The 26,545-nt window shown below is 52.5% G+C and overlaps 1 protein-coding gene across 10 annotated transcripts in view; it reads left to right on the top strand.

Annotated features, from left to right (window-relative positions):
• The window catches only part of DAB2IP (DAB2 interacting protein), a 191,437-nt gene that overhangs the window by 61,257 nt on the left and 103,635 nt on the right, over nt 1–26,545 (top strand). For 4 of the 10 annotated variants that reach the window (XM_045791026.2, XM_045791023.2, XM_045791029.2 and 1 more), the window contains exon 2: nt 23,890–23,993. In XM_045791026.2, coding sequence (XP_045646982.2) covers nt 23,890–23,993 — 104 coding nt within the window. Of the gene's footprint in view, nt 1–1,055; nt 1,307–23,889; nt 24,109–26,545 lie in introns of those variants that run through there. The other 6 variants (XM_045791025.2, XM_045791022.2, XM_045791028.2 and 3 more) reach the window with 5 other exon arrangements.

Here is a 26,545-nt window from a genome sequence, read left to right as displayed (position 1 = left end):
GAGAGAGACCACCAAAGCCCAGGCTGGTCAGGGAAGGCTGTGGAATTTGGGCCCGAGGAGGATGGCCTTTGGCAGGGCAGACCCTTCTGGGAGGAGCGCAGAGAGTGAGAAGGAGGGGAAGAGTAGGTGAGGCTGGAGAATGGTTGGGGCCAGATGGTTGGAGCCCCAAATAGCAAGGAAGGTTGTCTGGACTTGGGGAGGCCTGAAAAGTTCTTGAGCCGGGGAGAGAGGGACTTGGAGAAGTCTTTAAACAGGAGGCAAAGGAAGCAGTTGGCACCTCTCTCCTCCCGTCCTCCCTTTTCCACCTCCTGGGGAGGGTCGGGATTCTTCTCCAGGCTTGCCAGAGCTGCTGTGAAGGCCCAGGGGGAGGAAGACCCCATGGCATCTGTCCTGTTGTATTGGGGCACGGTCTAGATCAGATTGGCAAAGCCTGCGCGGTTCAGAGGTGTTCATTACCTCTCCCTTCTTTTCGTGCAGTCGAGATACACACTGAGATTGTAATTACATACAAATAATATGGGTCTCAAACGGAACAATTTTGAAAATGTAAAGAACAGGCACGTTTTCTGCGTGAAAGGAAGTCTCTTCAACCCGGTTAGGGGGGCTAGGGCCGGGAGCTCGCCAGGCGATGTGTTTGCGGATCCATACTTAGTCCACTGAGCTTGGGGCAGAAACGCGCCCTGCGTGTCAGCCTCATTCAGACCCTAAAAAGGTGACCGGTTTCGCAGCGCGGTGCCCGCCTGGCTGCCTGGCGTTCGCCCTGTCCGGTGCCCGGGAGCGCGCGCACGCGGGTGTGCACGGTCTACACCCGCGGGCGGGCTGGAGCGCCCTGTGCGTCCCGAGGTCGGGCACGGTGACCCTCCTGGGGACCTGCCTGGGGTCCCTGGGGCACTCCAGGCCTCCTCGCCCCGGCGACTCCAGGCCGGGATTTCTCCTGCGCTGCCTTTCCGGGCCGGTGCCAGCCCGGCCTCCCGGTCCCAGGCCCCCGCGGCGGGGCCGGCTGCTCGGGGAGGGCGGGGGCGGGAGGAGGAGTTTGAGCGACTTTGTGGGGCAGCCGTGGCCTCGGCGGCGACCGCACCAGCGCGCGGGAGAAGGCAGGGACGCCCGCCGGGCGCGCCGGAGCGGGCGATGGGGCCCGTGTGAGCGCGCCCAGGCCCGGCCCGGTGCCCGGCGGGCGGCAGCATGTCCGCGGGCGGCAGCGCCAGGAAGAGCACCGGGAGGCCCTCCTACTACTACCGGCTGCTGCGGCGGCCCCGGCTGCAGCGACAGAGGAGCCGCTCCCGCAGCCGGACCCGGCCCGCCAGGGGTAGGCGCCACCCCGACCCCTGACCCCTGGGCTCCCCCTACCGCCACCTCGCCACCTGATGCCCGGGATTGCCGGGGACCCTGGATCTGCCCTGTTTAGCCGGGTACCCCCCATCGCCCTTTCCCGCTGCCCATTACTGTGTCTGCTTGATCCCCATCCCCCCAGCTTCTCCCTCGTCCGCCAGCGTCCTGGGAAATCCTAAGCTCCAGTCTCCCCTTGTGCCTTGGGCCGGGAAAGGGGGAGATTGCATTTCGGGGTTCTCTTTCTTCGTTTCTCAGATGCCACCTCCTGCTTCCCTATGCCTCAGTTTACACAGCAGCCTGGCAATGAAGTAATCCTGAGTGGATCTTGGCTTTCCCTCACCTTGCCTTCACGGCCCTAACCTCTCAGCTTGGGGGGGGGGGCATCTCAGCGCCCCCACACGCCTTCTCTCTCCAGGGACTTAACAGGCTTCCCCAGCTCTTGGGTGGAGGGACAGGTGGCCGGACTTTAGAGGGTCTTGTCCCAGAAGCCCTTGGCATCTCCCAAAGGAGATGGGGCTTTTCGATCTGCCTGGGACCCCTCTGAGTGGATGGGCCCACCTCCTTTGAAAAGTTTCTCTCTTTGGAGCGGGAGGCAGGACAGGGAGGAGGGGAAATGGGAGCAGCATTTTCTTTTTTCCTGTAACAGAATCCTCAGTTGGAAGCACGTGTGATCCAGGAGGCTGCCTTTTGGGCCCAGTGCGGGCCGGGCCTTCCTTCCGAGGTTGGGTGGGTTGGAGTATAGGGAGGGGGCTCCTGGGCAGGCCAGGGTCTCTGTCGGTTGGTAGCACCCAGGGTCTCTGGGCCAAGTGGGTTCTCTGTGGAAACGGGAAGGCTGGTCCTGTGCTGAGCTTGCTTGATGGGACAGCCGTTTGAGGAGATCCAGTGCTTGGGATTCAGCGGGCCTGAGGTCAATCCCCACCCTCCCGAGCGCCGAGCGCCTGAGTGCCGAGTGCGGGTTGTGTGGCTAGGGCCCTGTGGTGTTGCCGCTGAACCCGTTTTGTCATCAGCTTGAGGGTAAATCAGGCAGTACCATTCATTTGCTCCTCCCCAGAATAGGGAGGATTTTTCCCACAGTCAGGGCTGAATAACAATGTACGAGGCTTCCTCAGGAAGTGGTGAGTCCCTGAAGTAGTGAGTTCCCCATGCATGGATGGGTTCAAGCTGAGACTGGAAGTGTGCACAGGTGTGTGCTGCAAGTTCAGTCCTCAAGGGTCTCTCGGGGCCTGGGGTCCACCTCGCCTTGCCTTCCTTGAAGTGGCCTCTGGCTACTCCCCTCTTCCCCCATTCCAGGCTTAGCCTGAGAGACCAGAGATCCGGGTTCGAGCACTGAGACTTTGGGCAAGCCACTTCTCTTTTCTGAGCCTCAGTTTCTTGAGCTGTAAAGGGGGCTAGCAGGACTTGGAGGACTCAGTGAGGAAATGGGTTCATGCTGTGAGAAATGGAGTTTCACAGATGCCCAGTAATGCGCAGGGCACCCTGAGGCCTCCAGCCCTCCCCTCTCCTTGCAGATGCCCTGCATGACTTCCTCTGTACCTTGGTGCCCTTCTGTTCCTGACTGCAGAGGCTCAGAGAGAAACGGAAGTCCCCTTCCTGCTCAGCTGACTGGGCAGGAGACAACGTGTCCAGCGGTCACCTGAGCCCCAACTTCCAGGCCCCGCCTGTGCAGGAGCCCCTGCTTTGTGTCCCAGCCTTGAAGGAGCTCAAAGCCTGCAGGGAGTGGGGAGAAGACTGTCACTGAACAGAAGTTACATCTGGGGAAATCAGGGAGGGCTTCACAGAGGAAGTGACATTTGGGCAGGGTGTCACAAGGTGGCTGCGATTTCCCTCAGCAGAGGGAGTGGTTGAGTCAGATGTGTGTTCAAGCCCCAGCTCTGCCCAAAACTATCCTTTGGCCAGTTACCTCTCTTTGGCCTCCTCTGGTAAACAGGTGTAATGATGGTGTAGTGACAGCAGGGTCCTTTAAGAATGAGAGTAAGAGCCTAGAAAGCTAGAAGCCTGTGCTGTCTGGCACTTGGGCCACAGTTGAGCGTGAGCTGTTGGTGTTCTTACTCTGGGTAGGGGAACAGCCTGTCGAAAGTCAGGGAGAAGGAAAATGTCTTGGGCGTTGTGGATAGAGTTCATCCTGGGGTGGAGGAGAGGAAGGGCTTGGGAGGGGCAGTGGGGAGCAGTAGTTTGGGCCGGAGAAAGGGCTTGAGTGTTGGGGAGTCATGGATGGGGATGAGAGCTGCTTGGCAGGGTGAAAGGTGGAGGCTGGGGACCCCTTGCCCACGTCGAGCAGTCCCCTTCCACTAAAGCCCCAGATCCCTGCCTCTGCTCCCAGGGCCACCCCTCTTCCTGAGGCCAACACCCCAGCCTACGTAGTAACTCATGTGGGGGGAGCCACCCTGTGGCCTTGAGCAGGTCCCTGCTGACCTCAGGCTGCACAGTCTCCCCATCTGCAGGGGGCTTGGTCCCGTAGTGCTGACACCAGACCCCAGAAGAGGGGGTAGTATAGTATCCTGTACCCCAGCCTGGATCACCCACACCCCTTGCTCCACACCCATTCTGGCCTTTGCCACTAGGAGGAAGGACAGTGACTGAGAACTCCCGGAGGCGTGTTTGTTCAGAAACAGGAAAGTGCAGGGAAGAGTAGGCTGGAGGCAGGTTCGCAGCCGGCTGGGTCTTGGAAAGGGTTGTGGCCAGGCTGCCACCTCTGAGGGAGTCCCCTGCCCTCTGTCCCCACTGCCCTCTGGAGTGGTGGTGGGGGGCTCCCTGTGGGCTGGAGAGCAGGACTTGGTCTTGGCAGGGCTGCAAGTGACAGGCGGTGTCTGCAGTGTCCCCTCCCAGCTTTGAGCAAAGTGGGGCACTAAGCAGGGCTCTTCCTTCTCGGGGTCCCGATCTCCCCATCTGAGGAATAGGCAGAGTGAGACCTGCCACTGACAATGACCAGAGGCAGGGTGGAAACAGTGACCTTTAGATGGCAAGGGTCATCTAGCCATTTTACATTGGGTTTTGTGACCCTAAGTCCACTTGAAGGCTAGGTATGGCCCATGAATAGGAGGAGGTCCTGTCCCCAGTAGAGTGCCACCTGCCAGGGTGCCTTCCCATGTCCCTCCACCCCAGGTCAAGAAAAATTTTGTCTGTCTGTCTGACCTATCTGTCCCTCCAGGGCTGCTGGGGGGAAATGCAAGTTTTCCCGTCAACTCAAGATAAAGTCTGGTCCATCTACCCACCTTGCAAACATGTCTTGAGCACCTGCTATGTCCTGGGCTCCAGCCTGGGCACTGGGGGCACATGGGGATGAATGGCACATGCCCCCAGCCCTTACCAAGCCCCCAGATGGTTGAGGAGGCTGACTTGTTGAATTCACTGGGGCACAGAGCCCTTTTGGGGGTACAGAGCAATAGTTAGTGGGAGAGAAGTTCTACTCCCAGCTCAGCAACAAACTGGTTGTATGACTCGGGGCACCTCCCAGGGCCTCAGTTTCCCCCTCTGTCAAGCAGGGCTAATCGTGCCCTGCTGTGTGACAGGTCAGGAGACCTGGAGTGCCCATGCCCATACTCACGGAGCCTCTGATTCTTTTCTTCATGTCTTCATCCGAGTTTTTCCAGGGACTAACCCTAACCCGCCTGCGCGCTGGGGACTTGGTGGACCAAGTCTCTCCTGAGATGGTCAGTCCCTCCTCCACGTCTATACATAGCCCCATTGCAGGGCCCTGTGTTTTGGCTGCTCTGTGGTCCCTCCCCCTCCTCCCTGGGCCCCTTTCCTTTCAGGGTGTGCTGGAGTCTGTCTGAGGGGCCTCTGGAGGGGTTTCCCAGGAACACCCCAGCCCACTTGGAGGAATGCAGGCAAGAGGGCCTCGCGGTGGTGCCCAGGAAGGCTGGGGCTGACCTCCTGAGTTGATGGTCCCTTCCCAGGGCTTAGAATATGGTAGCTGAGCGATCCAACCGCTGGGGTCCAGACGAGGACAGCAAGGTGCAGAAGGACCTTCATCGAACTAGGTGTGGAACCCAGGGCTGCTGGCCCCCAGGAAGATGGTGATGTGGTTGGGGAGGGTGCTGGTTTGACGCAGCTGCTGGGGAACGGCCTGTGTGCCCCCATAGGGAAGGGCAGGGGCTGGGACACTCCATACCGACCCTTGGCTTCGCTGAGACCTGCTGAGATGCCCTGTGGGCTGGCAAGCCTCTGAGGGTGAGGGCTGGTTGTGTCTTTTGTCCCCTCACCCCCCATCTTCACATGTACCCCCAAGGACCCAAGGCCCAGCTCTCTGCCCCCAACTTGGATACAGCCTCTGAAATTGTACATTTACCCTTTCCTGCCCCATCGCTTCGTTTGTTCCTGCTGAGGCACAATCCCTCCTTTGGGGCTTAACCCCAGCTTCTGCAGGCCCTTCTCGCCCTTACATACCCCGGGAGCTGGGAGGCTCACTCCCTTTCATGGCATATAATAAAGTTAAAATGGCTTTTGTTTGTTGAGTGCTTTCTCAGTGCCCAGCAGTGAGCTTAATTTTGTATTTGCCTTATCTCATTTAATGCCCATAACAACCTCGTGAGATGGATACTGGCATTATCTTCATTTTATGGGGGAGGAAGTGGCAGCCCAAAGAGTGGGAACGTCGTCCAGCATCACGCACAGCTCAGAAACGCTGGAGCCCAGTTCTGCAAGACTCCAGGTCCTGAGCCCAGTTCTGCAAGACTCCACCACCTTGCTATTCTGTGGGCAGGCAGATCTTTCTGAGGTCAGGCTTGGCTTTGACAAGGCCTCCTTCTCCTATCTGATTTGGACAGTCAACGACTCCACCAAGTGTTCTTGGCCATCATCTCCCCAAATCCTGGCCATAACTTAGGAGGGAGGCAGGGGAGTGATCTGTTGGCATCTGTGGGAGCCATTCTTCCCAGTTGGCTTGTCTGCCTGCCTGGGACCACTTAGGTGATCCCCTAGGTCCAGTTTCACCCTCCACCCCCACCCCCACCCCTGTATCCTACTCTCATTTGTGTTCTGCCAACCATGTGCTTTCCCTGGGAATTTCACAGGTCAAACAGCCTCAGCCCTGTCTCTTCACCATCCCTTTGTGCTAAGGGTTCCGGGTCCCCTTCTATGAAGTCCCTGAAGATAGGCAGACAGCTTGAGGCCCACTCCCCAGGGCTATCAAGGTCCTTGAGGAAGGCCAGAGGTCCCAGTTAATCTTATCCTTTGTGTTTCTGGCTCATCCTTGTCACCTTCAACAAGGAAGATAATGGCTGAATGCGTGCCAGGCCCAGTGCCAAGAGCTTTGCCTGATCATGTCATATCTTATTTTGACCCCTCAACCCTCCTAGGAGGTAGGGGTCCTTATTATCACTTCTCTTTGCCGGGTTAGGAAACTGAGCTGGCAGTGGTCAAGTAACTGGCCGTACGAGGCAAGGTCCGAACCGAGGCCGCAAGACTCTGCTTACACTTAGAACTGTGCCCAGGAGCCCAGAGTTTCCTCTTTGCTGGGGTTGGTGGGATGCGGAGGACATGGGAATGTCCTCTTGAGCTCTGCGGGGCAGGTCTGCGGCTCCGTCTCTACCCTGCTGCCGTCTGCTTACTGGAACCCGGTGGGATTGCTCAGCCGCGGCTGGGCCAGGTTGGAGGGGTCTCCTGTACGTCCAGCACGGGGGCTGACTGTTGCCCTTGACAGGTGGGGAAACCGAGACCCGCAGAGCCAAGGCCACTTGCTCGAGGTTATGTAAAGAACTTAATGAGAAATCCAGGTCTGGAATTCTGACTCTTGCGTTCTATTTCCACGTTGGTTTTCCTAAGGGAAGTGCAGAGAGGGAAACTGAGGTAGCTGGGCTCCTCCTTGGGTCCTCCGGGGGGAGGGGTATAGGGGTTGAGCTCTTGTGTAACCTGACACCAACGTGCTCACATCCCATACGTGTTTTGCTTAGAAATGACATGAAGCCTTTTGACTGTTTTTAAAAGAAAAAGCCACGGCTGTGATACTTCCCCTGCTCCTTCCTCTTGAGGCCACTTGGTTTAAATGTCAGGAAAGGGAGAGTATTTCCTGGTCAGGAACATTCAGAGCTTGCCGGGAGCTGAAGTTTTGTTTTGTGTTGAGTGGGAATTTGGGCAGTCAGTCCCCAGCCCCCCCCCCAGCCCCCGAGCCCCCCAGCACTTCCCCCCCACCGTCCCCCCCCATGGCTGTGTTTGACAGTTGCTGGGAGGAGGGATTTGAGAATGAGCAGGCGAGACGCCACGCCGAGTGGCAGGGTGGTTATCGCGTGGAGTGGCAGGCGGGTTATTTTTAGCCATCCCGATCCAGTAGAGGCATTTCAGCGTTTGTTCAATATTTAATTATCCATCTGAAATTGGCCCACGTGGCCTTGAGTTTGGAAGCGGCTCTCTGTGCTGTGATTTCCTCTGACTGCATAAATAAGGAAGCGAGGGGAATCTCAATAGCCCTCCAAATAATGATAAAAAAAAAAAAAAAAAAAAAAGACAAGACCGGCTTGGTTCTGCAGTCTAGACAGACCCACCTGGACGTTAGCGGAAGAGATGAGCTTGCTGAGGACCTCCATCACGCCCTTGGAAAGGCAGCCCTGCTCGGTCTCTGAATCCCAGGCTCCGCAGCTGCCTGGGTTGTATCTGGGATGGGCTTTCCCCCCTGTGCCGGGTGCCTGTGTTGACTTTGACGGCTGCTGGGTGCCCGAGAGGTGGTTTGGGGATTTTGCTTTTAGAAGTCTTGTTAGCTTTTATTTCCCTCCTCTCTTCTCCCTGACAGACAGCAGAGCACTTTCAGCATCTGGGCCGTGTTCTTTCTTTTTTCTTGGTCCTTAGAGGTGATGAGTTGACACGGCTATGAAATGAAAAAGGCAGAGTGCAGGGAGGATGGGGGGGAAAATGTGGGGCTGTGAGGCTCTGTCCTCCCCCCTCAGCCCCTGGCAGATGAGGGAGCAGAGGGGAGAGGAAGGAATGGGGCCAGAGGGGCCGGGCAGCCAGAGATGGTGCTCCTTCTTGCTGTCCCTCTTGGAGTGGGGGGTTTGTAGAGATTGGAAACCAATAAAGTGGTTAGGGAGAGTCTTAGGAAAAAATGGTTTCCTATCCATGCATGCTTCTATTCTGGCGACTGGGTTTGGCTTAAGACTGGCCAGGGCAGGAGTCCTGTCTGCATCATAAATGCTGTGTGATTTCAGACAAACCACTAAGTGTCTCTGGGCTCAGAAGCACTTTTAGCAAATAGGTGTGACACAGCATAGAGAATTGGTATGAGCTGGGTGAATTGTCATTATCTGTTCATCCAAAGCCTGAGGGGCTAATTGCACCTTTATTAGGGCTGATCTAGAAATAAAATGTGATGCTTACGGGGATTGGAACCATCCAGATGGTTCCTTGGCATCCCTGCCCCCAGAGGCTGCTGCAAGTGTCACTTGTACTTGTTCAGAGCAGCAGAGCTTTAATGAGCTGCCTACTGTTTGCAGACCCTGTGCCAGGGGCTGCCATGGAGGATAGAGCCAGTCCCCACTCTCAGGGAGCTGAGCCTGGGAGAAGGTCTCCAGGAATCAGGTTAGCAAGTGATGTGACTGGAAGGTTAGTCAGGGCCTTGAATGGTGAGCCAAGATGTTGGCACTCACCCCTAGCAAGCTGCAGGGAATCAAATGAAAGATTTTGAAAATAATGGTAATTATAACAATGACTTCCACATTGCCAGGGGCTCTGCTAAGTCCTTTAAATGCATCATTTTATTAAATTCTCATTCTCTCAGTTACTCTGATCTCCATTTTGCAGATGAGAAAACTGAGTCTGCGATTGGTTAGTACTTGCCCAGCATTACCCAGCTGCAGAGGGGCAGAGTCCAGGGTGTTTAACCCTCGCTTTGCTGACCAGAGCTGTGATTTGGGAATGTGATTCTTAGCAGTCAGCAAGCTAGATTGGTGTGGTACAGGGAGAGGGTGCGGGGAGAGTGGGTATCAGCAAACAGAGGTGACTGTGTTGGCTGTCCAGAAGGAGGAGGCAATGGGTCTGAGCTGGGAGAGGGGGAGAAGGACCAGACCAGTTTCGGGGAGTCGGGGAGGAGGTATCCCGAAGGACTCAGGTGTGATGCAGGGTTTGGAGGCCCTGCGAGGAGGTCGTTCCTGCTTCCTGGAGAATCCTGAGGGAGGCGAATAGGTGTGGGGTCCGCGGAAGCACAAGGCAGGTTGCAAGAAGCTGACAGGGTTGGAGGAGGTGGTCCAGGGGAAGCCATCCCCATCTGAGGACTGGTGCTGGACAGACTGCCCACATTTGCTCCCTGACCACCAGCAAAATAAGAAAAGCAAGGCCATGGGGCACCTGGGTGGCTCAGTCGTTAAGCGTCTGCCTTCAGCTCAGGGCGTGATCCCAAGGTCCTGGGATCGAGCCCCACATTGGGCTCCCCGCTCTGCTGGGAGCCTGCTTCTTCCTCTTCCACTCCCCCTGCTTGTGTTCCCTCTCTCGCTGGCTGTCTCTCTGTCAAATAAATAAATAAAATCTTAAAAAAAAAAAAAAAAGTAAAGCAAGGCCAGTGCAGTGAGCTGCCCATGACATCGGTTTCAAAGTAATCCATCTTCGTCACGTTTCTTTATTCTGAGATGATGGTTTTTGAATTCTTTTGGGGGTTAGGGCATTCCTTTTATGAGATACAAGATGGTGGTAATTGTTTTAACCTTGTATTTGGTAAGACTAGAGGTCAGAGGTCCTATTGTTCCCCTTTTCCATATTATGCTACCGTGTTGTTTTTATTTATGAAAATTGAATGGGTTCCTGAAATTCCAAACCGATGGGAGCCTGGCACCCAGGAGGGAGGGTACAGAAAGAAGGTGGTGACATAAGGCCTTTGGAAAGACCTAGGCGAGTGGGAGCCCTTGGAGTGGGCTGGGGGCAGCAGAGCTGTGGGCATGGCTGACAAGCCTGCTGTGGCTCTCGGTGCTTCAGACTGGGTGGGGGTGGGGGTGGGAGTTGGGGGATGGAGTGTGGTGTGCAGAAATGGACAGTTGGAGAAGTTTCGTCGGGGCAGAGGTCCGAGAGAAGCTTGGGTTTCCCATGAACTGTCTCTGCAGTCACAGATCCACTAGTGTCTAGGAACCCGACCCAGCCTCCTTCCCCCAGCAGCAGCAGCTTCTGAGTTGTCCTAGGATGGCGCCCTGAGCTTCAGAGGACCCAGGCTATGGCCCCCCGTCCCACCCCCACAGACAGTGCAGGGCACTGGGGGCCCAGGAAATCCCACCCAGAGATGTTACAGAAGTGGTTGCTGGGTTACAGATGGTCCCCAGCGGAGCCCACCGGTTATGGGCTAAGCCCCTCTATCTCCTCTTTTTAAAAAAAAATAAAAAATAAATATATAATGTTTCTATCAGTGTTTCTCCTCCTCCCCCAACTCCCAGGATTACAAAAACAATAGATATCCGTATTAGAAGAGAAGAAAGTGAAAAATCACCTTTAATCCCAGCACCCAGTGATGAGCTCTGGGAGCATTTGGGGGTTACTTCCAGGTTTTTTCCTGTTCTTGAATTTTTTTTTAAGATTCTATTTATTTGTTTGAGAGAAACAGAAAGAGCGAGAGAGAAAGCACAAGCCGGAGGTGGGGGGAGAGCAAAGGGAGAAGCAGACTCCCCGCTAAGCATGGAGCCTGATACGGGGCTCCATCCTAGGACCCTGGGATCATGACCTGAGCTGAAGGCAGACTCTGAACAAACAAAGCCACCCAGGTGCCCGCCTGTTCTTGAATTTTTAAAAAATTCTCAACTATCAAAGTATAGAAAGTATGGGAAACACAACTGCAGACACCCATGCGCTCATCTTTCAGATTTACTGAATGGGAACATGGTTAGATTTGCTTCTCCCCCCTTCTCTTTTCTTTTTCTCTTTTTTTTCCTAGAAAGAAAATGACTCAGGTACAGCAGGGGCCAGCAAAGGACAGGCCACAGGCCAAACCCAGCCCGCCACCTGTTTCTCTATGCCCTGGGAGCGAAGAATAGCTTTTTTCAGGGGTTGAGACAAAAATCAAAAGAGGAATGATGTTTTATAATGTGGAAATTCCATGAAATTCACATCTCTGTGTCCATAAGTCAAGTTTACTGGAGCACAGCCATGCTTAATTCATGCACATATTGTCTGTGGCTGTTTTCAGGCTACTTTGGCAGAAGTTGAGTAGTCGAGAGAAGCCTAAAATATTTTGCTCTCTGGCCCTTTATGGGAAAAATGTGCTGACCCGTGGGGGTATGGCTAAAGCTCCCTATCCTCCCCCCAGGGAGAGCCAGCTTCCAGAAGGGAGTGTGTGTTCTGCCCACCTGTGCTTTTATGCTTTTCTTATATTTATGCAAAGTCTTCAAAATGTGTCATATGGCATTGTTTCAAAGAAGGGATGGATGTGGAGAAATTGCACACATGCCCGCAGCCTGGGACCACCTTCCTTTCCCGAACTCCAGCAGCACAGAAGGAATGGCAGCCCTCTGTCGGCCCTGGGACAGGCCCTGCAGCTACAGAGCCAAGGGCCGCAGGGGGCAACTCGGGAATAGAAACACCACAGACCCAAGTTCCTAGAAATCCTCAGAAAGCAAAGGAGGAAAGAGATCTGGGGACAAGAGGAGCCTTCAGGCCAGTTCATGAGTCCTTGGAGTGACCAAGAAATCCAGAGTTTTCTGGAAGGCTGGGAATTCTTTGAAAGTGGCGTACACGCCAGGATGAAGAATGGGAAGCATAAATTGTCAAGGCAGTTGTGAAGGGGCTTGAGGAGAGGGGGCCTCAGGTGAGCTGGGGACAGTGTCTACAGATGCTGGGAAGTTTGCAGAGCCTCCGTTGGACGGCTGGTGAGGCCAGCCAGGGGCCAGGGAGCGGACCCCCTCCGCCCTGTGCTTTCAGAGAGGCCCCTCCACGGGATCCCAGGATCTAAGTGAGAGGAACGCATCTCCTTGGCTTTTCTCTCCACCTCCTGAGTGGCCTGACCCCTCTGTGTCCCCTCTGGAGACTTGCTGTGCTCCCCACCAAATGCTCTGGGTGGGTGGTGACGGGTGCCCTGGACGTGCCTCTGTCCCAGCACACCCACCCCCAGCAACAGTGGGTAGCCTCCGTCAACTCTGAACCACATCCTGAACTTAACGACAACTTGAGCTCTGATCCCAACTCCATTTGAGAGACAACGGATTATGACAGTTCCATGGTCTCAGGACTCCTACCCTTCCCCACAGCCAGCATCATGAGAACAAAATGTGATACCAAGTGAGGCCTCCCTCGTCTCTTTGTGCCTTGTTGCTGGGGCTGCGGTGGGACCTGGAAATGGAGAGAGAGGCCAAGGGCAGGGAGGAAATTCAGCTTCCTGGCTGATTTGGGACCCGTTGTCCTCTCACTGCTCTATGCCTGGAGGTTCCCACCGTGGGGTAACCCTTAGGTTCACAGATGATGGGGTGGCCTGAATCCTGCCTTCTGCATTCCTAGGCGTGTAGTCAGGGTTCTGAACCTGTTTCTTCCTGTTAGAGTTGGAGTTGATGTTTCCTACTTTGGGAAATAGTCTTAGGATAAAAATACACATAAATGGCACAGTCACCATCCCCAGGTCTGTTTCTCTACCTTTCCTGGTGGTCCATTTTTATGACATACAGATATCCAGTTCTAGTGCTATTTGTTGAAAAAACTAGCTTTCACACCATCAATTTACTTTTGCACTTTTTTCCCAAAAATCAATGGGCCATCTATGTGTGGTGCTGCTTCTCCATGCTCTTCTGCTCCATTGATGTGTCCTCGTGCTAATACCACGCTGTCTTGATAACTTTAGCTCTATTTCAAGACTCTAAACTATGCCTTGAACCCAAGTAATGTAAGTCTCCCAACCTGTTTCTTCTCCTCTAGATGGTTTGGCTCTTCTAGGTCCTTTGCTTTGTCACCTAAATTTACAGTTGAGCTTGTCAGTGTCTTCAGAAAGCCTGCTAGGACTTTGATTGGAATTGCATTGAATCTGTCGATGGGTTTGGGAGAAATCCGTCTTAACAACACCAAGTCTTCCCAATCCTTGAACATGGTATATCTTCATTTATTTAGATTTTTTACAAAGTGTCTCAGTGATTTATTTTTATTTGTTAGTCTTGTACCTCTTTTATTACATGTACTCCTAAGTGGTTTTGATGCTCTTTGTTAATTACCATGCAGGGTGGAGATGTTACCCTACTTGCAAGCTAAGAGCCTAGCCTAATAGCTTCATGGGTATCAGCAGAAGATAGGAGACCCCAGGGTCAGAGACAAAGGACTCTGTGCACAGCAGGTAACAGAAGCTTCATGTCTACATTGGTCCCCTTCGCCCCCAAGTTCCTAGGGCGGTCACAGATGGTCTGTTCTAGAACATAAAATGATCGCTCTGTTGTTTTTCCAAATTACAGCTTCATGTCCCTTACAGGATCTGATATACAATCTAGGGGGTCAGCTGTTCCGCAGGCTAAAAATTACACAAAGGACTGAAATTCAGTTTGCTTTAGCATTAAACCATTAAGTTAGAAGCTGGGAGATCATTTAGAATTTGGATTCCAAGTTGTCGAGTACCGAGAGGTAAAGGGAGTTTTCACATTATATGTAAAAATCAATATATACACACTTAAAGCTTTATGCCCATTTTAATTTGTTGGGGGAGAAAATGAAGGCTGTTATAGCATATAGCCATGTACTAATTTAATAATACAGTGTCTAAACAAAAGTGCAGAACATTAAGTCCTGAGGTCGAATTTTGGGGAAAAAAAGAAATAGCTTATATTTTCTGAATGAAATGAAAAATAGGATAGTCTAATAATACATCAGAATATTTAGGTTTGGATAATCATGGTTCCCTCTGGAGTGCTATTATTAGAACTTATAACCCTAGAGAAGTATGATTGATGTAAATAGTATCTATACTGAGGATAAATACACAGAGTGCTGAGTACGAAGAGATGAAATGTTCTCCAGGCACAGATGTGAAAACATCTCTAAGTTATATTGCGAAATAACCAGCAAAACCTACACTCTTGTGGTTTTCAGGTATATGCAGTTATCCCGTGGGTCATTTGATAACAACTGCATTGTGGAGAAAGAAAGAGGCTTACCTTCTATATGGCGATGAATATTGTCTTTCTAGAAGGAAGCTCGTCTCCTTTTTTCAAGCAGCTGTAAGCGAGAGATGGGAGACCTTGAGTGTCCCCGTCCTAAATCAGCCAACGATCTGACGGCGCTATCCCTCTATCTTTACTTTCATGTAATTAGAGTAGGTTGTGCTTTTATCAGTGACTGTATTGGTTTCCTGTTGCTACCGTAACAAATGACCATAAATTCAGTGTCTTAACACAACATAGATTTATTATCTTACAGCTCTGGAGGTCAGGAGTCTGAAACCAGTGTCCCTGGGCTAGAATCAAGGTGTCACCAGGACAGCATTCCTCTTGGAGGCTCTGGGGGAGAGTCAGCCTCCTGGCCTTTCCCAGCTTCTAGAAGTCTTTGACCCGTGCCCCCTGCCCCCCTTGCTCCCTTCCCCACAGCACCAGCTCTGCCTTCTCTGACCCTCCTGTGTCCTTCTTCTTGGGATTACATTGGGCACACCAGATAACCCGAGGTAAACTCCCCATCTCAGGATTCTTGACTTAATCTCATCTGCAAAGTCCCTTTTAATCATACAGGTGACATCTTCAGAGGTTCTAGGGATCGGGACATGGGCTCTTTGGGGCCCATTACTCTGCCTGCGCAGGTGGGTAAGGCTTAGTAATCTCTAAGGAACACCTGTCCTCCTTCTCCCAAAGACAGATGACCAAAAACTGAATGGGGAAAAAGTGCACAGTGGGAGGCGGGAGATCTACCAACTTATCAGTGCAATATTTTGGCAAACTCGCACTTTAGCTCACTGTTACGAGCAGATAATAACAGTACGGATGTGCTTCATTAATGTCCACAAAGATAGACACAGAGCCGTCATAGTTGGACTGCTGCGTCTGGAAAGTTCTAACAATGTGAAGATTCCATGGCCTGTTGCCATGGTGATTTTACCTTTGGCTCTTCCTGCTGTTTACCTGGCCACTCCCCTGCTGGGGGGTGGGGGGATGGTGGGGACCAGTCTTTTGACACTCCAGGATGGGGAACGATGTTCCCTCACCCACTGGCTTGTTCCTAGGTCCACTTTTCGGACTCTTCCTGATTCACTTTCTGTAGCCGTCTGGTCATTTGGGCCGCTGTTTCTGATTTATTGGTTTCGGTTTCTGATTGTGTTTTTCTCTCCCTTTCCTATGTGTTTGGGGGGGGTGGGGAGAGGGCCCAATTTGTACTGAATTATCATACCACCTATTTATATTTTAATTTTACTGTTCGTTTTTGGAAGTCTGAATTATTCTTCGTTCAGTAAATGGTGCAGTCATCTGTTCCCACCCATAGCCCATCCCCTTCTTCAAAGAGAACCTCTGATGATAATGTTTTGAGAACTGTTTATGATTCTTTTTCTATGAGTTTGAGCTTGTGCGTGCGCGCACACACACACACACACACACACACACACACACAAACAGAAGGTAAAACAATGTATCAGTTTAATCACATAGGCAACAAATATACTTCAGCCTAAAGAGTCTAGGGTAAGGCTGTGTAGTGAGGTTCTATTTCCGTGCCTCTCACCTCCAGATCCCTGGCTACTGTCCTTATTAGGTAACACTGGATACCAATACATTTCAGCAGTTAGTTTCTTGGGATGGAAAATCTCAATTATTTACACACAGATGTGATTCCATGTATTTCAAATAGGCTATTTATTAACTTTCCGTTTTGAAATCATCACAGATATATAAGCAGTTGCAAAGAGTACAGGGAGGTTTCCATGTACCCTTCACCTGGTTTCCCCTGATAGTTACGTCTCACGTGACTAAGTACAGTATCCTCCAGCATCGATGCCCTCCAGCCAGAAACCCACTGGGAGCATGCCTCTAGTTAGACAAGTTGGATTTATTTTTTATTATGCCAGCGAGGGAGAACGGACACCACCGGGAACCACAGGACATCTCAGTCCGAATATGGTAGGAAAAAAAACCTGCTATAGGACTTGGGCTTTGATGGGCTGCTTTTGGGGAAGCCTAAGGAAGTGGGGCTCACTCTAGCTCCGAGAGTGGGACAGTTTTATGATGGGATTTCTCCAAATGTATCTTTAGGGAGAGGAGGCAAGCCCAAAAATTAAGCTGTCATGGCGAAGAATCAGCTGTCAGTCATTTTAGCCAAGGTCGGAGGCTGTTTGGTGTCTCGTGGTGGCACAGAGACTTGGCTTTTGTCAGTTGCTTAGACAAAATTATGAAATGGCCTTGTTTTGTCTCATTTATCCTGGTAAACTTGTCTGAGGCTGGTACCCTAGAAGACTGTTTATGTCCAAAAGGAGAATAACATGGCACGGCTGTGAATCCCAGGTTGGCTTCTGGACGCCAAGGGGCTGCTTTCATCCACTCTTTTCTCTCCTTTTCTGCAACGTGGTACTATGTGTATGTGTAATTCTGTGCCATTTTTAAAAAGATTTTTTATCTATTTATTTATTTTAGATAGATATATGTACAGAGAGGGAGCACATGCACATGAGCGCGTGCACTGGGGAGGAGCAGAGGGAGAGGGACAAGCAGACTCCTTGCTGAGCACAGAGCCTGATGCAGGGCTCGGTCCTCCAACCCTGTGATCAGGACCTGAGCTGACAGCGAGTCAGACACTTACCTGGCTGAGCCACCCAGGTGCCCCAAGTCTGTGCCGTTTTTATCACATGTGTACATTCGTGCACCCATCACCACAATGAAGACACAAGACTATTCTATCACCATGAAGAGCTCTCGTGCTGCTCTGTATAGCTACACCCACCTGCCTGCCCCCCGCCATCCCTAATCCCCGGCAACCGCTAATCTGTCTTCCATCTCTAGAACTCTGCCACTTTAAGAATGGCATAGAAATGGAATCCTACTCCGTGTGGCCTTTTGATAGTGGCTTTTTTTCCCCCGGCATAATGCCCTTGAGATCCACCCAAGTTGTGGAAATCTATCAATAGTGCATTTTTTTTTATTGTGTAGCATTTCACGGTATGTGTGTTTGTTTCTATTGCTGCCACAACAAATGAAAATGTAACAGCTTAGGGCTATCTGACTGCCTTAGTCAGAAGAGCATAGGACTCTTGATCTCAGGGTCATGAGTTCAAGCCCCACATTGAGTGTAGAGCTTACTTAAAAAGAAAAATAAATAAACTTAAAAAAATTTAGCAGCTCAAACACAGCTCTGCCATCTTACAGTTCTGTAAGTCCGAAGTCTGCCATGAGTCATGGGTCTTGCAGGACTAAAATTGAGGTGTTAGCAGGTCGAGTTGCTTTCAAAATGCTCTAGGGGAAAAATCCATTGCATTGGCTGAACTCAGTGCCATGTGGTTGTAGGACTGAGATCCCGTTTTCTTGCTGGCTGTCAGCAGAAGGGTGTTCCCAGTTTCAAGACAGAAGTCACCCACATTTCTTGGGTTTGTGATCCCTTCTTCCATCATTCCTTTCATGCTTAGAATGTCTCCTGCCTCTTCCATCATTGCATCCTTCTGCTTCCTCTTTCGAATTATAAGACTATTTTTGCCTGGATAATGCAGGGTACACTCCCGTCTCCTTAACCTTGATCCATCAACAAAGTCCCCATGTAAGGTAACATATTCACAGACTCTGGGAATTAGGAAGAAGCGTGGATGTCTTTGGGAGGCCGTGATTCAGCCTCGCATGCTGTGGATGGGCCACGGGTTCACCGTTCACCTGTTGAAGGACGTTTTAATTATTTCTGGGTTTTGGCTATTACACCTGTTACGAACATTGGTACAAAAATGTGTGTAAGTGGATTGCATTCCATTTCCTTGGGCAACGTACTTTTTTCACTCAATGCCCTGTTTCTGGGTGTGCTTCATGTGGGTCTTATGGAACCGGGTCCTTTGTAGTGCCGTTGTGTGCCCTGTGCACAGAGCCCCCCAAATCGTACCCTCTTCCTTGCTGTATTGTATTCCACCAAATGACTGCCCCGGGGTGGGGTCATCCATTCCCCTACCGTTGGACATTTAGGTCGCTCCCAACATTTTGCTCCTACAAACAGTGTGGCAGGAATATCTTTGTGCGGATCTCCACATGCAAGGATGAAACATCGTTCTAGACTGGATGTGGAAGGGGGAGGAGTTCTGGTCCCACAGCGTGTGCGTGTGTCGGTTTCCACTAGCCCTCGTCTAATTGTTCTTCAAACCCTTTCTACTCCGCCGGCAGTGATGAAAGTCCTCTACATCCCCGTCAACATTCGGGGTCCCTGTTCGTTTTTATTTTTGCCTCTCTGAACAGTGTGAAATGGTATCTGGTAGTTTTAATTTGCCTTTTCCTGGTCACCGTTGAGGTCCAGCACACACATACAGCCCTGTCTCCTGTCTCCTTTTTCTATACTTGTGCTGACTTCTTTTCTCCTGACACCAATATTAGAGGTTGCTGCCTCTCCCTGTTTTTAAGCATTAAGATCTGGGCAGTGCAACCCGACAACTGAAATTTGGTGTCTTGTCTGAAATTACAGGATGTTCCTCAGGCCTCCGTGTTTCCATGGGAACAAGTAACAGTCATCCTTCATGATTAGGTGGTATCCATGGCAACCAAGCCAGCAGCATTTGAATGAAACCGATTTTATTTTATTTATTTTTTGCAAACACATCAAGGTTAAAATGCATTTCTCTGGCTGTGGCTTCCAGGAACGGAAGACAGCCTGATGTTCCTGGTAAAATGGAGACTCTTTTGACCTCATGGTGGAAAGGGGATCCAGGATCGGCTCGTCCCGGGGCCTAGTTTTGCAGGTTGGGAGCCCCGAGGTCATGTGGAGGTCACAGAGGGAGTCTGAGCTGAGGGGAGACTCCTGGACCAGTGCTCCGAGGTCTAGGGATGCCAGCTTCATGCTGCACAGGGTTAGGTCACTTACCCTGTCTGGGATTCTGCACTGTGTTACTTAGACCTTTGGGGAGCACAGGGCCTGAGCCTCCCAGGGTCTGCTTCCCCAAATTAGAAAAAAAGTACTGCTAAATCAAGGGGCATAGGCATCTATGTTTTTGTCAAGGACTCAGCCTAAATCCCTGCAGGCAGAATTAGGATGGGGGGAGGCAGTCAACTTTCCATATTCTTTGCCTGTGTAAAATAGAGAGGGTTTGTTTTTTTGTCTTTGCTTTCCTTTTGGTGGCGGAGAATAGAGATAGTCCCTGCTTTAACCCCCCTGACTCACTGGGTTGCCGATAAATCAGGAGCTCAGAGACAGAAAGGGCCTGGCCTGGGGTCACACAGCAGAGGCCAGGTCGAATCCTGTCTCCTGGTGCCAGCCTTGGGCTCCTCCCCCTGCCCCAGGCACCAGGCACCTTCAGCCTTCTGTGAGGTCCTCAGTGCGGGTTTGGGGGGACAGTTGAAGGAGCTTCAGCACGTACTCTTAATTCCTACCTGGTGGAACTTTAGAGGAAGTCATTTTTGCCTCCGAGGACTCAGTCTCCTCATCTGGAAAATGGAGCGCACCACAGCTGTCCAAGTTGTCGTGTGGGGATTCCATTTGAATGGGTCCAGATCTGGCCTTCTCAGTGGGGGCAATACTGCCCCAAGTGGACGGAAAGAAATTGGCTCTTGGAAGGGAAGGGGCAAAAAAATTCTGACTCTTTCTCTGTTTGAAGCCCGATACAGGGACAGTAAGTACCTAAAGATAGCTACTGGATATGTGGTACTAAAGGTTCACGGGGAGGGGGATCTGGGGAAAAGATGTCTAAAAAGACCCCTCAGAGGAAATGATAGTGAGTAGAAGGCAGAGAGATGCTGGCTGAGAACTCAGTGATCCACGAGGCTATTGTTCACTTTGTGTTTTGAGCCTGTGGCAGGCTTGGGAAAGCCGTTTGGGGTGTCGGATCGGGAGAGAGCCTGGCCCGGCCCAGACCCTGCCTCTGAGGACCGTGAGCACACACGGCTTCTTTCCTGGCCTGTCCTCCTCATCCCTCCATAAAGGAGCTGTCTCTGCTCCATAAGCGGGGGCTGGGTCTTGGGCAGCTGGGATCCCGCCTGGTGGATCCGTCAGGGTCCAGCAGGAAGCAGATGGCACTTACGCTAGGATGATTTGAGGTGTGGGCGGGTGTGGGCAATCATGAAGAGGAGTGCGGGACCCCAGAGCTAGTGACAACCGGGAATGATCTACTGAGGCTTAGGGAGGCGAGGTGTGCGAGAGCTCGGAGACGGGCTCATCTTGATAGTAGCTGGGACTGTCAGTGGAGGGAGGGAGGGAGGCAGCCAGCTTGGGCGGCTCTCCCTCCCCTGATCTCCCTGCCAGGGCCCCCCACCGCCACTGGCCTAATAACCCCATGGAAGCTGGGGGCCCCAGAAGCTTGGCTGGTGGGGTCCACACAGGTCAGCCCCCTGGAGCAGATGGCAGGGTGGAGAAGAGTGGAGAATGAAACTGTGGCCAGTGGAAGCTACCTGGAAAGGTATAAAGGTTCCTCTTCGGTTTCCTCTGGAGGGCAAGGCCCTGCCCTGGGCATGGGCTGGGAGGCTGGAGAGGTCAGAAAGAACTGGCTGCTCTATGCAGGAGGGAGAGCGGACTCCCATCCTGTCCCGCCCGGCAGCCCCCTTGCTGCATACCTACCTTCTGACAGGGATATGGGGCATGGCCAGGGCTTCTGAATTGAAGTTTAAGGCTATTTGGGGAGCACCTGGGAGAGTCTTTGCTCTAGACCTATTGGGTTAGAGGCTACTGGACAAGTTCCTTTCCTCTGCTCTGAGCCTCCTCATCTGTAAAATGGGTGGTTGGTGCAAGCAGCCCCTGAGAGCCTCCTGGCTCAGACCTAGGAGGCAAGAGGCGCTATTCTGCACAGGTTGTGGGGAATATCAGTCTTGGTCTCAGAAGAGAGGCAGCCTTGCTGGGCTCCTTGTCCCCTACAGGTGACTCCCTGTACGTCTTGCTTGGAGCCATGAGGGCCCAAGTGCCCAGGAAGGGGCGGTGGAGCTATAGTTGTGTGTGTGTGTGTGTGTGTGTGTGCGCGCGCGCGCACGTGCTGGGGGAGTGAGGGGAGTTCCCGAGGGGCTTGTGAAGGCTGAGCACCCTGCCTCACACATGGTAGGACACAGCTGGTATAGTGGACCCCCAGGTGGAGGCGATGGGCGTGGGGTACTGGTGGGGGAGAGGTGAAGGTAGACTGGGGAGCTCAAGAAGAGATTTCCTCGGGAAACCTCCAGAAAGAGTGGGTGTCTCCTAGAGTGTGATGAGCGGGGACCGCGGAGGAGGAGGGAGGAAGGTTCTCAGCAAGAAGTACCACAAGCGAGGCGCCGAGGCCCTCAGAGATCGCGGTCACTGGGCTGAGGAGGAGCCGAGTGGAGGAAGCTTTTCTGGACAAGGTGGCCCAGGGCTGGCTAGTGCACATCTGGACCTGGTATCAACGCCTGCCTTAGGTCTACCTGGTACCTGGTGGTCAGCTCTGCCCGAACCCATCCCCATGGGTGGTGGCCCACCTCCCCGAGGCCCAGGGTGGCATTGCCTGCTTGGCTATCAGCCGGGGCTCAGTACTGGAGCCCGTCCTAGGGGGGTGACAGGCTCCACTCTGGCCTTGCACATGTCTAAAGACCCTGTCCAATCTGGCTACAAGGAGGGAATGGATCGGAAGGGGTAGACATTGCCCCTAGTAGTAGCCCCTTCGGCCTTCTGGAAAAGCCTGCTCCTCATCATCTGTCCTGTGTATGTGCACACGTCCACCTGTCCTCACATGGACGTGTCCCTGGGGATAAGTCTGCATGGGTACATGCATAGACGTGGACGTGCGTGTGCGTGTGCTGAGCGTGCACCCAACTTGCCCGTGTGTGTGTGTGTGTGTGTGTGTGTGTGTGTGTGTGTGTGCATACCAGGGAAATCTCCGCCCTATCCTTTTTCTTCCTTACAAACCAACAGGCCTTTCCTGAGCACCCCCTGTGTCCCAGGCTCCACACAGGGCACTGGGGATGTGGAGATGCAGGCAGCTTGGGCCTGGGCCTTAGGGTTCCACAGTCAAGCAGAGGGGCACACACACACACACACACAGGCACACGCACTGGGTGCAATGTAAGAATGTTGATAGGAAGCTTAGCCTGGCTGTACGAGCCAGAAGGGGGCCAACAGCGGGGGACAGAGGGGTCACCAAGGGTCTCCTTGGAGGCCTGCAGGATGGGATGGGCCAGAGTCCTCTGTGGGGGGTCCCAGCCAGAGCTCTGGAAAAGAGGCAGCCGGTGCTGAGCATGGCAAGCATGGTGTGGGGGAACAGCTGGGAAAGCGGACAGCTTGCACTGACCTGGGAGGTTTTGAACAGACATGCTCAGGTCATGGCCGTAAGTTTTAAATGAGTCATCACCACTTAAAAATTATAATAGTTCATATTTAAAAAAACTCAGATTTCCAGCTTCTCTGGAACTGTGGGGAGCTGTAGCTGCACTGGGTCCCCCATGGCTACACTGAATAACCAGCTGGCTGCTACCCTTGATCCTGGGAACTGCCAGCCCTTGCACTTCCATCAAGTTTAAGGCCTCTGGAAAAGAAGGGCCATATTAGAAGCCAGAGATCACAGATTCTCATGTTCGAAGAGACTACTTGTATACCTCCAGTAACAGATAGCTCATTATGTCACAAGATATATGACTTGAAGTGCAGGTTTTAGGAGACCTTTTTTTTTTTTTCAATTGGGGTGGGGTGCCTGGGTGGCTCAGTCGGTTGGGCGTCTGCCTTCGGGTCATGTCATGATCTCGGGGTCCTGGGATCAAGCCCTGCATCAGACTCTCCGCACAGCGGGGAGTCTGCTTCTCTTTCTCACTCTCCCTCTGTGCTCTCGTTCTCTCTCTCTCTCTCAAATAAATAAAATCTTTTAAAAAATTGGGGTGTATATATACATATTATATAAAATTTGCCATTTTAATCCTTTTTAAGTGTACAATTTAATGGCATTAAGTATATTTATGTGCCGTATGTTATGTGTTGTGTGACCACTGCCCCATCTGTTTCCCACTCTTTCCCATCACTCCAAACAGAAACTCTGATCATGAAGCCATACCGTCCCCATCCTGCCTGTCCTCAGCCCCTGGTTACCTCCAGTCTACTTTCCATCTCTATGAATTTGCCTAGAAGGTGTTTCCTTAAGTGGACTCATACAATATTTGTGTTGACTTTTGTTGCTCAGTGTGTTTTCAAGGTTCGTCCATATCGCAGCGTGTGTCAGAACTTTTGTTCCTTTCTGTGATGGAACAGCCTTCTGTTGTACGGATCTCCCACACTGTACACATCCATTTATCTGTGGATGGACTGACTCGGGACTTGCTTCCACCTTTTGGCTGTTAGGGATAACGATGCTCCGCACATTTGCATACAAGTCTGTGTATGTGTCTGTGTCCCTGTCTTCAAGGCTTTGGGGTATATATCCAGGAGTGGAATTGCTGGGTCATGCAGTAATTCTGTTTTTAACTTTCTGGGGGAAACTGCCAAACTGTTTTCCACGGTGACTATACTATTTTATGGGGACCAGTTGTCTGTCGTCCTGGCCAGGATGGGAATGACAAGAGGGCCTGACTGAGTGGCCTTGATTGTCCATCCTCACCCTCTCTCTCCCTCTGTTGACAGAGTCGCCCCAGGAAAGGCCAGGCTCCCGGCGCAGTCTGCCCGGCAGCCTGTCAGAGAAGAGCCCCAGCATGGAGCCCTCGGCCGCTACGCCGTTCCGGGTCACGGTAACTATCTCTGCGTCACCATCGCCACCTGGCCTGGGGTGCTGCTCTGCGACCCCGCGGGCCCCCTTCCTGGAGCCTCACGGACCGGGAGAGCATCCAGCCTCCCTTGTTCTAGGTATCCGATCGCTCAGCTGCTCCCCTCTCGGTGGCTCAGCCTGGGGGCCACGTGGGGGTCCCATCCTGTGAGGGAGGGGGCAGACAGAGAACAGACAGCCCTGCAGCCATGGGGCCCGGAGCAAGCTGGCTGGGGGAGAGAGAGTCTAGTGCTAGGCCAGATAAATACAGCCTCATGTGTGCACACACACACCATCCTTCCTCGACTCTTAAGATGGCACCGTTCTTATTTTTGCATGTTAATATCTGTCATGTTACAGCCTGTGGTGTGGCGTACTTGAATTGCTGTGGTTTTTTTTTCTTTCTTTCTTGGAGACACATAAAAGAATGCTGTATCTTAAAACTGATGATGTCTTGAAATTGGCAAAACCCAGCATATATACTTTAGCTGGTGATTTTAGTGGTCCCACCAGTATACACCTTTTTCTTACAAACCTAAACAACTTTATGGAAACAGAACGTGGTGACCCTTAACATCTGACTCTCTATGTCCTTGCCAAGCACGCACAGTTTTGCATCCCTTTTCTTCCCCATTCAGCATGTTACCATGTGCTCCTCTGTCCAGAGCTCTGTTGGCCACTAGAGGCACGGAGAATTGGTAGACAGGGAAAAGTAGTAGCCAGGGTCTCTTCCCCTGGGAGCTCATGGTCTACAGTAGAGATGGATGTTTGATCATTAGCTCATCCATCTATTTATTCAGCAGTTTTTATGGCATGCCAGCTGTGTGCCAGGCACCGTTCTTGGGACTGGGGCTCAGTGGGAGGAGCTGGCCACGAGAGCAAAGGTAGGCAAAGCCCCTGAATTTATGGGCTCACATTCTGATGTTCAGGTTATGTGCTGTGAAGAAAAGCAGGCTGCTGTGATAGAGGAAACCAGGAGGGCTTCCTGGAGGTGGTGTGGTCGAGAGGTGATATTTGTGCTGAGGCCCAATGGATGAGGAGCCAGCCCTACGGGAAGCAGGAGAAAGAGGGTTTTGAGTGGAGGGAACAGAGAGAGCACAAGCCTGGCTCTCATCGTGCAGTGTGGTATCAGGGCTCCGGGTGAGCCAGGAGTGACTAACTGTTCCCTGTGCATTGGGAAGGGTGTGCCCCAGAGGCTGACTTTTGAGCTGGGTCTTGAAGGGTCGGTAGAAATTGGGTAGTCAGGGACAGTGAGAGAGGGAGTTCCAGGTAGGGGGAACAGCAGCTGCAAAGACACAGAGGCACACTAGAAATTGATGTGTTTGTGGAACGGCAAAATGCTCGGCGGGACTGGAGTTGAGGGGTATGGAGGACAGGGTAGGTAGGAGGCGAAGCTGGGAAGCAGGGCTGAGTCTGTGTCGGGTGGTGCCTCAAGTGCCCGGCTAAGGGGATGGATGGGGCTTTCCCCAGGGCAACTGATTCTCTTACCTGTCTGTGTGTCATAAAAATGTTGGCAAGATAGGTTCTTAGGTCCCCTCAAGAACTCAGAGCAGGGGGCCAGGACCTGGAAACCTGCATTTTAACCAGCGCCCCAAAAGGTGGTTGGGAGCGTCAGGCTCTGAATCAGCCTTGGGCAGTGAGGAGGAAAGGAAAGCCTGGGCTGAGAATAGATTCAGGGTCTCCTCCCCTGGGTGTGGCAGGGGCCCCTGGGAGACCATCTCCAGCCTGTAGGGAGGGCCAGGACGCTGACACCTGGGTGACCCTGACACCAGTCAACTGCAGTTGAGGCCGAGTCCTGCCTTCCCCAGGCTCTTGGGGGCCAGAGCCACGGGGCCGAGCCTTCAGGGGCCTTAGGGAACAATGACTAATAACATAGCCACCTGCCCTGCGCTTCTGGTCTCACATTCATGATCTTTTTTAATCCTCAAGACAGCCCTGAAGCTGACACTTTGATCACCCCATTTCACAGATGAGAAAATTGAGGCTCAGAGAGGGGATATCACTCAGCCAAGCTCCAAATGCCAATAAATGGTAAAGCCAAGATTGAGACCTAGCCCGTCTGATGCCAGAGCACGAGCGTGCGCTCCCGGCTGTGATGAGAGCCATTGCCCCGCGCCCTCCCGGAACCTCTCGGTGTGGCTTTTTCCCTGTTCCCTCTCCTTTTACTGCTTCCATAGAGGTATCATCACACCTTGACGTGGCTGTCACTTGTGGCTCTTTAATTGCTGGGTAGGCTTGGCGTCTTCCTTGCAGTGACATCTTCTCTCTGTGTAATGGTGTAGAAACCACACGTGGGGCAAAGCCAGCCCCAGCCTTCTGGGCCCCCAGGCGTCGGGACTCAGGGTCCTGCCTGCACGGCCGGCTCTGCACGCTGGAAGGCGTGTTCCTTTGTCATTTTCCCTACTTGTCACAGCAACCTCGAGGGGAGGTACCATGAGTAGCTCCATTTCGCAGATGAGGGATCTGAGGCTGGGGGCCGTGAGGTCGTGCCACACCGCTCTGGAGTGATGGAGCCAGGCGTGGACGCCAGGACTGTTG

This window comes from Ursus americanus, chromosome 18 (genome assembly GCF_024610735.1).
Source record: "Ursus americanus isolate L20-20 chromosome 18, mUrsAme1.1.p, whole genome shotgun sequence".
NCBI classification, from domain to species: domain Eukaryota; kingdom Metazoa; phylum Chordata; class Mammalia; order Carnivora; family Ursidae; genus Ursus; species Ursus americanus.
This window is presented reverse-complemented; position numbering and strand designations above follow the sequence as displayed.